This window comes from Juglans microcarpa x Juglans regia, chromosome 3D (genome assembly GCF_004785595.1).
Source record: "Juglans microcarpa x Juglans regia isolate MS1-56 chromosome 3D, Jm3101_v1.0, whole genome shotgun sequence".
Lineage (NCBI taxonomy): Eukaryota > Viridiplantae > Streptophyta > Magnoliopsida > Fagales > Juglandaceae > Juglans > Juglans microcarpa x Juglans regia.
In genome coordinates, this window is record NC_054598.1 from 32,656,127 (window position 1) to 32,669,875 (window position 13,749).

Sequence of the window (13,749 nt, forward strand, 5' to 3'; positions counted from 1 at the left end):
TTTCTAAAAGATTTCATTAATTAAGCATTCAAGGGGTCCCATGGAAGAAGCTTATAACAAACAGATGCAAACGTGATCCATTCATCATGACTTTGTTAAACCATTTGTGATCATCATTTTAGATCTTTAATATTGTATAGATTTATCGTGAGTTGATCTGTATAAATTAAGCTTGAGCTCAAAAAGGAAAGGAGAAAAGCAATATATATAAAGATCACACGATCAACGGCTCCCTGATATATAACACTAATAAATACACTGTAAGAAAAAGGCTTACATGAAATGATCGATTTATAGATCGGTACTCTTAATTCATACAAGGCTAGAGTATATTATATATGTACACAAAACAACTAAAATTTTCTTGAATCCAGATCAATGTACATATATATATTATACATGTATCTGGTTTACAAATGAATCTTAACTCCAGTAATATATATATATATAAGGAAGCGCGTTGCTCTATGACATTGGCCATGACTGCGAAGAAGCTTGTCTGCAGTGAAAATGATGTTCATAAACAAGAAAAAAAAGGTTAAGCCAGAAGAAATAAAAAGGCAAGATAAATTAGAAGGGAGAGAAGGAAAACAACCAAGTTGAAGGAGTACCATGCTGCAGCCAGCTACATGGAAAGTTCAGCATTTAAAAAATCAAAGAGAAACACTTACTCGATAAAATCTTTCCAGTAAGAGTCGCTTGCTTCATTCTCCAAGATATCTCCCAAAGGTTCAAAGGTGGTTGAAATGGATGAAGGGTCGTTGGATATAATATCGTTTGAGTTAATCTGGTTTTCGATTTGGCTGACAATTGAGCTACACTGATCAGGCGAGGCTGAAACCAAGTTAGGAAGCACATTTGAAGGTGGGATAGAATATGATGAATTAGCAACTTGGTCAACACAATCACTGTTACTGCTGGTATAATTTTTCAAGCCATTTATAATATTCTGAGCATGCTGATGATCACCAGATAATTGTGGTAGCTGAAAATTAGCTTCATAGTTTGTAAGCTTGGACTGCATTTGATCATGAGTACTAGGAAAACCAATTGAGCCATTAACGAGTAGTCCTTCAAGTTTGGAATTCATTTGCAAGTACTCATAAAGCTGCTGTTGGTCCGGTAATATTGACGAGGACCGAAAATGATTAATTGCTTCCATAGTTGGAGCAGGAGCCGAGCTTAGGACTCGGATTATATTGTTCAGAACTTGGATCTTTGCAAGTTGTGTGGCATCTGATTGTAGCCTGAGAACATTGTCGACCCAAGGATTTGCCAAATTGGCAGCAGCAAGCAATTGTGGCAGATTGGAAAGAAGATCGAGGTCAGTTCTTGGCCTGTGGGTGACTGGATCTATACCCATCTGGAGAAGCTTTTTCTTTAAATGGGTGTTCCAAAAGTTCTTGATTTCGTTATCCGTCCTCCCTGGAAGATGGCTGGCTATGGCCGACCACCTACAATGAACATTAATAAATTAAGCATATACGTACTATTCTTGGAAAACTGTTTGCAAATTTTATACCATGCATGCATGCCTATGTTAAGGAAATTTTCTTGCATAGAAATTCAATGAGTTTTAGATCAAAGATTACTTGTTTCCAAGAACTGAATGTAGATTGATGATGATATGTTCCTCTTCCTCAGAAAACTTCCCCCTCTTGATATCAGGCCTCAGATAATTGGTCCACCTAAGCCTGCAACTCTTTCCACACCTGTTCAGTCCTGCAAGCTTTGGAAGTGCTCTCCAACTCCCATGGCCATGTTTCTGGATGTAATCGATCAGCTTTTGATCCTCCTCTGGTGTCCATGGCCCCTTCTTCAAATCATTTTCATCGATCTCCATCATTATTTCTGCAGGAAAAAAAAAAAAAACATATTTTAGCTAGGGATGATGGATTAAATTTCCATTATTTTTTTTGGTTTTGGTATTTCCCTAGCTAGGTACTCAAGATCATAACAAACAAATTAAAGAGAAAAAGATACTCAAACCTTAGATTTTTCTGAGCTGGAGGATGAAGAAATAGGCCGATCAGCGTTGGAAATATAACAGAGAAGTGTTGGTTATATAGGTAGCTAGCTAGCAGCTTGGAGTAAACAAGGATGATGGGTGATATCAGAGTGTACGTATTCTAGAAGATTTTTCTCCATAATGAGATGACATTTTGGCCTGTAATTTATAACGTAGTAGGAGTAAGTTACGACTTTGTCCTTTCATGAGTACCGACATTACCCGAAAACAAACTTATATAAGAGCAGGTTTTCATTTAATTATAGTTAGAAGCTTGCATTTTACCCGCCCATATTCACCATTAATTTAATTATGTCGACCCTTAATTTATGATACAGGCCAGGCAATGCATTTTATAATGTACAAATTACTAGTACCATTTAATTAGAAGGGCTAGCTTATATATATACATGCATATATATAATGCTTTCATGTCCAAATGGATTACTTATGCTATCTTGGGTTTAAAATTAATTAAGAGGCCAGTTCCAACATGATCATGAGCATCTATATATATATATATATATATATATATATATATATATGTATATATATATATATATATATATATATATGTATATATATATATATGTATATATATATATATGTATTAATCAAGCCTAGCTAGATGTTCCCATTTTTGTAGCGGATTTAATTAATATATGTTACTAATTAACTATATATATATATATGAATATCCTCGATCGATGCTCGCTAGCTCGATCGATGGCTACATATATATAATATACTTGGAGAAGTTAATCAAAGTTATGTGTACTTATTCCAGTTCTGATCACCATGATAAACACACTACTAGAAAAATGGATATTTGTGGTTATTTTTTTGCGACGAAAAGATTATTTGTGACCAAAACAGTCTTATTTTAGCTGTAAATAGTCATTTCGCTAGAATTAACTGGTTGCAAATAAACAGTTTTCTTGTAGTGACAATCTAGATCTCTAATAGTAACATGATTCCATGCAGTACATGATCATGATCTCCCTGATAAAAAAATGAATTAAAAGGACTAAAAGAAGAAGCAGCATCAAATTGTCTAAGCTGTCTAAATTCTAATACATATAAGTCGTTAATTAATAATATTTCAGCCAACTATATATACGACCTGTCTGATCATATATTAATTGTATGCAGTATTTGGTAGACATTTTACTTAGATGTTTGGTTCGGAGTATGATTAATTGTCTGATCAATACTATATTTTGGTTATAATAATAATAATAATAATAATAATAATAAATAAGCTGCTTAAGTACTGCTTTGACTATAGATCAGATCAGAAATTTCTTTGTTGATTGTTAATTTTTTCCTTGTGGTAGTTGGCCTCCAGCTATTATTCTCACCATATTATAGCCTTACATATATAATCCAAGGCCGGGTGATTCGGTACTAATGGTACATATATATATATATATATATATATATATATATATATATATGGTACTTACGTAGCCAAATTTCATTCATGTATATAGCATGATTTTAGCTCTCGATATTCGTGCGTAAGAAAAATTTAAAAAATTAAGATTTAAATTCCCTTTAATTTCATTATATTAATTTGACAGCTTGTTACAAACCGATATGTAAAATATATACACCATGCACTTATTATGAAGACATTTTTATAATTATAAGAAAATAAATCAAATTACAGTACTAATTAATTTATAAATACTTTTTATGCTAATTGACTCGATATGTTTTTACGTTAATAGTTTGTTTCATATATCAACAAAGAGTAACACTACACCCACTGAAAATTTGTCCCAAAAGTGTGTCCCAAAAGGTACATTTCATTTTTTTTTTCTTTTCTTTTTTTTCATGTATTTTTTTAATCATCATAAACATTTTTTCAAAAAATAAAAAATTCACTACATCATTAAAAAACACTTCCTTAATCACTAAGTAAAAAAAATAATAATAATTGCTTCAGGACACACTTTCGGGATACCTTTTCGGTGGGTTTAGCATTTCTAATTAATCAACAAATAGATCAGTTATATTTATGTGTGTGTGTGTGTGTCTATATTAAAGAGTCATAATATATATAGATAATTATGAATGTTAGATATAGTCTTAAGGTGGGTAAGTTACATGCACTCATTTATAATAATAAAAAAAAATAACATTTATATTTAAGTGATCAGTTTTTTCATATATAGATCTCAAATTTGCCTTTTTTTTTCAAAGAGAGTGCGATGATCGAGCTTACACATGATACACCCTAGCTAGCTAGAAATCATCACGTATAGATGATTAATTAATTCCCGTATATATATATATATATATATATATATTATAGTACGTGGCACTTGGTGTCTTCTATATATGTATAAGTTCAGTACGCAAAGGCAAGGGGTAGGGAACATGTCAGCAACGAATTTGCACCAATACTGAGGGTAGGTTGTCCATGTGGCTAGCTTTAAGGGGGTTAAATATCTGAATTTCTTTGGAGCACATAGAGAAGAAACCTAACCCTAGCTGTTTAAAGCAATTAAGCTTTGTGTTGAGCATATTAAACACGCAAAACTATTCAGTCTACACACCCTAACACTCTTCTAACGACTGCTTTTCTATGATTTCAATGGGTCATTATCATCTTGGCCGATATATAGATAATAGATGCTTCTATACCTTCGTATTAACGTTAGCTCGCTCGATCGATCGGTGCATTATTCCATAAAGCAAGCGGAAAATAATTTGACAAATACTATAGTTGATAGTGATGTCCTGAAACATCATGCATTGAATATAATTTAATTTAATTTGAGTGAAAGCATGGGTCCAAGAAATAGTTCTTCTTTTGGATTAACATGATTTCTGATCTCATAATATTGGAAGATATTATCGATATCATGGTAACTATGTCGTACATCATTTATTGAATATTGAATATTGAATATTGTCGGTTAAGTTCACACATACGGTAATAAATTAATATTAATGTAGGGCTCAATTCATTTATTTATTACTTGTATACTTGAGACTCTCTAATAGGAATACGGAGTATTTGTAATCATGTTAGACCAAAAACACTTTCAATTCTAACTATTGATAATACGTATCAGCAAGAGATACAACCGGACTTAATCTTAAGATTAGACATAATTCTTGTGGGTGGCTGGTCTCGAATAATTCTATTATAAGGCTTCTACACCACATGTCATCCATAAGATGATATAATTTTATTTAGAAGATAAATTTAAAATTTAAATCTTACAAATCAAATTATGTCATGTGGAAGGTGTGTGGTTTAGAATCATTATAATAGTATTTCTCGACTGGCCTCGGTAGATTAGTCCACGATTGGGTGATCATCACCATCGACCATTCTCATTTGGATTGTCTAGATGGATCATTAATATTCATAGGATCGATGACCCCTTGATTGATTCTTATGTACGTGTGTTTTTTGTAATTATAGTTTCTAAGTTCCTTTTTATGTGTTTTTTTTTTCATAATTTAGATAGATTTTGTTAAATTTTTTAGTTTTTATTCTATTCTATTTTATTTTATAATAAAATCAAGCCCCCATAGACCAATATAATAAACTTCCCCAGAGAGAGAGAGCTAGAGAGAGAGAGAGAGAGAGACTCCACTAATACTTGAGAAGACACCTCTAGCTGATCATCATGTACTATTTCTCTAAAACCACATAAAAAGACCATCAAGTCACTTCACAAATTTGATGACTAATTTGAAACATTTAATTAATTTGGTTTACCAAATAGGAAATAGATGCACCTGATCGACTTGTGCATAAGGTTGGAGTAATTGTTTATTATTAGTTCTTCTTTTTAATTCAATGTCATTGTGTTCATGTGCTATTGAAGCTGCTTTTGCATATATATATTCTTTAAGTTATGTTACTTATAAATTACAGGCCAGTTTGTAAACACGTACATAACGTACACTTATTGTACACAAGTATTCTTTTTACTAACTAATGCGGCAAGCAGCAGCGAATTCCATATCATGAATGGTACATGTTTATTGTGTACGCTAACAAGATCGAGCACATGTAAATTGATTTTTTTCTAATTCAATGTGATCTCATGCATCATCTTTGCCATCATTGATATATATATATATATATATATATATATATATATATATATATATACATACCAGAAACTTTGGAGCAATTATCGTATTTAGATCGATTTTAAGCTATCTCAACTAATCTTGATTGGCATCATTGCACAGTTCATCTCCCCTCAACAAAGAAATTAAATATCTATTCTTCTTCTTCTTCTCTTTTTTCTAGCTAACAATGATTTACATAGTTAATTAAATCTTAAATGTGCATCAAATTATATATACATATAAATATATAGTAATGCTATTGAGAACAACAAGATGAGAAGCTTAATATTATTATTACTATTATTATTATTATTAACAATGTTTTAATCGCGCAGATCAGAGAAATTAGAGACAGTTGATCTGTTATTTCCTATTTTTATCAATTGTCGTCACTCGAGCTTCATGTGATCATTTGTTGTCCCAATAACATGGACGTTGCTTGCATGAAATCAGACCGACTCAAAAACTAGAAAAATAAAGCAGTTAGAGTATCAGAGAAGCATATTTTCCTAAATTCAATATCTTTGTATTGCACTTCTGAGTGTATCTATACACAACCTTACAAGAGGCAAAGGAATCAAAAAGAGAATAAAAAACGGTTACAAGTACTTGAGAGAAATAACAACAAAATTGCCTACGATTGCTCTTGAGTGGTATTCTACTGTGTAGCAGTACCCCCTTTACTAATACACCCCCTCGAGTCCAGTGGTGTATCAATCACATTGAGACTCATCCTAAAGGTTAAAAAAAAATTCAGCCACTAATGATTTTGTAAAGATATCTGCAAGTTGATTCTTTGAACTAATGAAGGAAACACTAAGTGTCTTGGCAACAACTCTATCTCTTACAAAGTGAAAGTTAATATCCATATGCTTTGTTCTTGAGTGGTAAATGGGATTGGCAGCCAAATAGGTAGCTTCAATATTATCACACCATAATATTGGAGCTTGAGAAAGAGGCAAACCGAGTTCACATATGAGAGTTTGAAGCCAAATAAGTTCTATTGCAGATGAAGCTATTGATTTATACTTGGCTTCTATGCTTGACAATGCCATTGTCCGTTGCGTCTTTGAGCCCCATGAAATTAGATGTTTCCCTAGGAAGATGTAAAATCCGCCGGTGGATCTACGATCTTCGAGGCAACCAACCCAATCAGCGTTTGAGTAAGTTTGCAACTGAAAGGATGACTTGGATGAGAAGAAGAGACCATGATTGATGGTAGCTTTTAGATAGCACAAAATTCTCTTTACTGCACTCCAGTGTGGCAGTTTAGGTGAGTGCATGAATTGACACACCTTATTAACCGCAAATGAGATATCTAGCCTTGTTAGAGACAGATACTGTAATCCACCAACAATACTTCGAAAGAGTGTAACATCCTCAAAACCAGGCAAGTCAAAATTTGATAATTTTAAGGAAGCTGCCATAGGTGAAGTCATCGGCTTGGCTTGCAACATCTTGCTTCTAATAAGCAAGTCTTTGATATATTTTCTTTGAGAGAGTAGTAAGCCATCATACAAGTAGTTAATTTCCAAACCAAGAAAATAGGACAAGGGGCCCAAGTCCTTAACAGGAAAGATAGTGATCAAGTCACAAATGAGAGTGTCAATGGCAGAGGCAGCAGAAGAAGTGATTATGAAATCGTCGATATAAACTAAGAGATATATTCGAAGATCACCATGACTGAGAATGAATATGATGGATCGGCTTGAGAGGCTTTAAACCATAGCCAAGAATTTAATTAGGCAAACCATGTCCGTGGCACCTGCTTGTGGCCATAGATGGCTTTATGCAATTGACAAACATAATTGGTATGTAGTGGATTTATGAAGCATTGAGGTTGTTGCATGTATACCTTATCTATTAAAAGTTCCATGGAGGAAAGAATTTTGTATGTCAATCTAGCACAAAGGCCACCCACGAGCAACAACTATGAACAAGATCAACCAAATTGTGGGGGACTTCACCACTGGACTGAATGTCTCGTGCAAATCGATTTCAGGTTGTTGATGGTAGCCTTTGGCCACTAGTGAAGCCTTCTGACGTTCAATGGATCTGTCGCATGGAGTTTGGTTCAATAGACCCTCATGCATCCAAAAACATTAGAGGAAGGATTAGGTCCAAGTTTTGTTTTGAATCAAGGCATTGTACTCCTGGGTCATGGCTTCACGCCATTCAGACAATTTGGAGGTCGCCAAGTAACTAGTAGGAGTTTTTGCAATTTGTACAGTGGTAGTGAAACATTGTCGAGAAGGGTAGGGCACGGTACCATCCATACGAATGCGAGGACGAGAGGAATTTGTTTGAGTTCTTGGAATGATCCCAGAACATGGTGGAGTCAGAATAGGAGGAGCAATGGATGTGGTTTGAGGAGAGGAAATTTTCGTAGGGGAAGAACAAAGAACGGAGGATCGGGAAGGAGAAGAATAGGGATTTAGGGAGGAAAGGGGCAATGGGCTTGGGCCTGGGCCAATGATTGATGGTGGGAGAATAGGTAATTGGGCCACAGGTGAAGGTTGTGCATGAGAATAAGAGATGGGCCTTGATTTTGAATATGGAAAAGATTCCTCATGAAAGATAACGTCCCGTGAGATATAAAGCCTATGAGTTTTAAAATCCAAGCACTTATACCCTTTATGTGTGGAGCTATATCTTAGAAAGATAAAAGAAGTTGAACGGTAATTTAGTTTGTGTTTGTTGTAGGGACGCAAATTAGGCCAACACTCACATCCAAAGACTTTTAAAAAATGATAGTTTGGGACACGATGATTAACACTAAAAAATGGAGATCTATTTTTTAGAGCTGGGGAAGGCAGTAGATTAATGAGGTAAATTGTAGTCTCAAATGCTTCAGCCCAAAAAGTAAATGGGAGAGAGGCATGGGCCAAAAGGGTGAGCCTAGTTTCAACGATATATCTATGTTTTCTTTCAACAAACCCATTTTGTTGATGAGTATGTGGGCATGAAAAACGGTGATGAATTCCAAGAAACGGAGTGAGGGGTTGAAATTCACCACCTCCATCAGTTTGTAGGGTGATGAGTTTAGTATTGACAGTCTTTCAATATAAGGTAAAATAGTGGAAAAAATATTGAGAACATCATATTTAAACTTCAATGTAAAGAACCAAGTAAACCGTGTAAATTGATAAACAAAAGAAATATAGTACTTGTATCCCTTAAGAGAAACATAGGGGGCTAAGCCCCAGAGGTCAGCACAAATTAATTCTAAGGGCTTAGTAGAAGAGGCCCGACTATTGGGGAAAAGGAGTTGATGACTTTTGGCTAAGGGACACTCGATACATTTGAAGTTGATGGCTATGGGAGAAACCTTCAAACAATTGCTATGCAGGATGCGAGAAACAAGAGTGAGGCAGGGATGGCCCAGCCGACGATGCCATTGAGCAACAAAGGTTCTCTTGCTTAGATGAACAAATGGTGATGAGGAAGCGGCCGACACATAGGGGAAAATATAGAGACCATCACAGGTGGGCCCGGTGAGGAGGAGCTTCCTCGCCAAGGTGTACTTCACAAAAAAGTGAGACATGAAACTCAAAATAACAAGAGTTGTCACCGCTGAATTTAGAAACAGAGACCAAACTTTTGGTGATTAAAGGAACATGAATTAATTTTCGAATAAGAAAGGAAGAAAAAGTGGAAGAAAGAGAAGAGTCACCAATGTTTCGTATGGAAAGTCCCAAACCATCACCCGCTTTGATCTATTCACCACCATTGTACAGCTCTGAGGAGAGGTTTAAATTGGTTAAGTCATGGGTGATGTGGTGGGTTACAACAAAATCCGGGTACCATGTGGTGTCGGAGAAAGTGCTTGGACTTGTAAAATTTGTAGAGAAAGAGTGGGGAGCTTCATACTGATAAGAGTAGTCAAACCGATGGCGACATTGTAAGGCTACATGGCCGGATTTGTGACAAATTTAGCATGTTGGACGTTGATTGTTAAAGTGTTGAGGATTTGTAGGTGCAGCAATGGAGGAATGTCTGCCACCACGAGCAAAGTAGTTTGACCTTCCATTGCCACTACGGCCATTTCGATCACCATAAGTGAAGCTTCTGCCACATTGATCACAACCACCAACAGTAGTAAAGTGAACTGTAGGCTCAAGGGAGGAGGAAGTACTCCTTGCATTGTGTGAAATTCAACTTTCAAGAACAAACAACAATTAATAAAGCTCATGAGAAGAAATGGGCTCAACCCATGTAGTGACAGATGTAATAAAGGGTTCATATGTAGAGCCAAGGCCAATAAGAAGATAAGTGACAAACTCTTGATCGGGTAAGGGATTACTAGTTGCAGCTAGAATATCTACAAGGGAACGTACATTCCCAAAATAGTATGTAATTGTTTGATCTCCTCGTGTGAGGTTAGCAAGTTGAAAACTGACCTGAAACTGCTTTGCTTGTGAATGAGAGGCAAACAAGGAAGCTAGTGAAAGCTATAGTTCACGAGAGGTGTTGGCAGAGAGGACATGGTCGATTACAGATTCAAAGAGGGAGGAAAATAAAATGCTAAGGACTAGTTGATCTGTACGTTTCCAAGAAGAAAAACCTAGGTTGGGTTGGGTTGGGTTGGGTTGGGTTGGGTTGTGAGATAGAATCCGATTAAGTGGGTAGAAATTCAGTAGGACAGGAGAAGATGTCACAACATATTGATAGAGGTCTTGGCCTCGAAAGTAAGCACTAATTTGCACTTTCCATACTGGATAGTTTTCTACAGTAAGTTTAGTAGTAACGATATGAGGAAAGGAAGAGGCAATGGAGGGATTTGGGGAAGGGATGGAGGGAGATGTTAACGCCATGGATCAAAGGGACTGTGAGTCGCAATGCTCTGATACCATATATATTAAAGAAACATATTTACCTTACAAGAGGCTAAGGAATCAAAAAGAGTATAAAAAACAGTTACAATCACTTGAGAGAAATAGCAAACAAAACTGCCTACGGTTGCTCTTAAGTGGTACTCTGCTGTACTGGAGCAGTACCCTTTATACTAATGTAGAAGCCCATCGACGCATGATGTATTAAACATGTAAACATGTGTGTACTTGTCCACCAAAATATAATAGCTTAGTTCATGGCCCTTTAACTCAATCCCTTAATGTCTTTTTTTTTCTCGGAAATATCAACGCGGTATGCTGTATTAATTAGATAAAAACAAAAAAACATGTAAAAATTCGTATATTATATAGATATACAAGAACAACAATTACAAATATATATACATATATATATATATGTATGTATATGTATATGTATATGGCTGAAGGAAATTGTTGCATCATTCTAATTTTTCCTGATCACAACTTTCATATATTGTTGAATAAATTAAATTGTTTAATATAAAAACAAAATATTTAAAACATGTTGCATCCCTTTCATTTCATGTCCTTATAGATATATAGATATATATATATATATATATATTCATATAGAAAGCTAACTAAACTAAAGTAGCTTTTGCCCAACAAATCGCAATTTCATTTATAACAAGTTGATCATCATGATGCATTGCCGGTGGCTATGGAACAAATAACTAACAAGATGTTTGAACTTTGGACGCACAACAAATATTATTATTATATTAAACGCGGATACTAATCAATAATAGCAATCAAATCTATGTACGTACCATTATCATGATCCCAAATTAGTGAGATTGTACGATTGTGGGTAAGCAACCAAACACTGAATAAGAAAATCTGAGGCAGCAACATTAATATTGCAATATTGGGACACCGCTGTACTCAAGACATTATATATATATATATATATATATATATATATAATATGTGTGCATGCATGGGAAAGACAGTCAATGAGAATCCGGTACTCCTTTCATGAGGGTCGTCATCTAATCATTTGGTTTCTAGGTTTTTTGTGTAATTGCCACGCATTTCTAACCTTCCTAGCTATATATTATCAGAAGAAGTGCATACCGACAAGATTCTCGACCGGTCTCGCTCCTCTAATTTCCAACAGGCTGGAAGAACACAAGTAAAGGAAGAAGAGGTAGGTGATGTACATACGTTAATAAACTCAATTTCTATTGAGTTTGAATTGCTGAATTTCAATCATAATATATATCCTTTGAGTAAGTCAGTAATGGTGAAATACTTTGATCGATAATCACGTAACATTATATATATATTACAATACCAAATCCAAATTGAGCTCAAGTTGATCAATCCAATCCTCATGGCTTTAGTTAGCTGAGCTTTGAATGAAAGTTTATAACGAGCTTACTAATGAAGTTCAAGCTTCACTCAATTATTAGAAGGTTAATGGGTCAGTGATAATGAATTAACAGTAGTTATCTCAAAAGTTTAAGTTAATATGAATGATAGGTTTACTCAATCCACCTATTAGAAAAGGAAACTCAATCTTTTAATCGAGACGTAGAATAGATTTAGAGTTAGAACTCAACAATTATTGGCTATAATGCCGTATTATATCGCTAGTTATCCAAATTAAAAGCTTAAGCTGACAGAAAGAATGAATTAATTCAATCATTTGAAATTTCTTAATTAGTGATACGAGTTATACATAGATGAAGTGGCCGCACGATTGTATTGATTGATTATAAAATAAGTTATAAAGTAGTTGTAAAAGAGTTGTAGGTATATCATTACTCAAATATATATATATATGTATTATATATATATATACACGTGGGATAATGTGCATGCAATTAGAGGGCGGAGCAGCTAATTAAGTTTTTGAGTGGTGGTGAGATAACCAAGTTGTTTCCCCAGTAGCCACATGATGATCGATGATGATGATGGATGAAGCATGCGCACAGGTCTTAGTTAATTTGCTGACATCAATAATATATATAATTGGTTGCAGTAGTCAATGAAGGAGGTTAAAAGGACAGTAGAGTTTGCCGGGGATTTCCTCCTAACCTTACCTCATTTATCCACTTTCACAAGCTACCTACTAGCTGCTAGCTATCTACGTACCCACTTTATTAATTTGTTTCTTTATATAATATATATATATAAATACACATAATAATTAATCTCTTATAAGTCATGATGATGATGATGATGATTTTCCTTGTATAGGTTGCATATATATATATATATGGAATGGTAACAACTTTTCGTTTTCCCACTTTTTATAAAAAAACTGGGTCGTTTAGAAACGAATTAAGGAGCTTGATGCATGCTAGCTAGCTAGGCGCTACAATTAAGAGTTGGTAAAATTAAATTAAAAAAATATTACTTTTCACTTTCAAGACATCATCTGAATTAAAAAGAAAATGATAAGTTGAAAAGGCTGGCTGCTGATCAGACATACGTAACTGGAACTAAAACTCTCTCTCTCTCTCTCTCTCTCTCTCTCTCTCTCTCTCTCTATATATATATATATATATATAAATAATAGCTTCGATCGATCGAGGAAGAAGATTAATATATATTTCAAGGGCCGTTCGAAATCAGTTGAGTTAGGTAGATCAAGAGTTTACAAATAAATTAATAAATAACTACTCACGTGCCTTGAAAAAAAAAAAAAAAAAAACTACTCACGTACTCTGGCCAGCAAGGAATTACCATAGAAGAATATTATTAAAAAAAAAAATTAAAGAGATCGTCATGGGATTTCACAACTAAGGCCCCATC

At 34.5% G+C, this 13,749-nt stretch overlaps 1 protein-coding gene across 1 annotated transcript; it reads right to left on the reverse strand.

Annotated features, from left to right (window-relative positions):
* Positions 1-202: 202 nt before the first annotated feature.
* On the reverse strand, positions 203-2,037 carry LOC121255902 (transcription factor MYB53). The gene is made up of 4 exons (XM_041156454.1): positions 1,990-2,037; positions 1,593-1,851; positions 672-1,454; positions 203-499 (listed from the first exon to the last, which is right to left on the reverse strand). Exons 2-4 carry the CDS (start codon positions 1,844-1,846, stop codon positions 466-468), a joined length of 1,071 nt encoding a protein of 356 aa, XP_041012388.1. The 5' UTR covers positions 1,847-1,851; positions 1,990-2,037; the 3' UTR covers positions 203-465.
* Between the last annotated feature and the right edge of the window lie 11,712 nt (positions 2,038-13,749).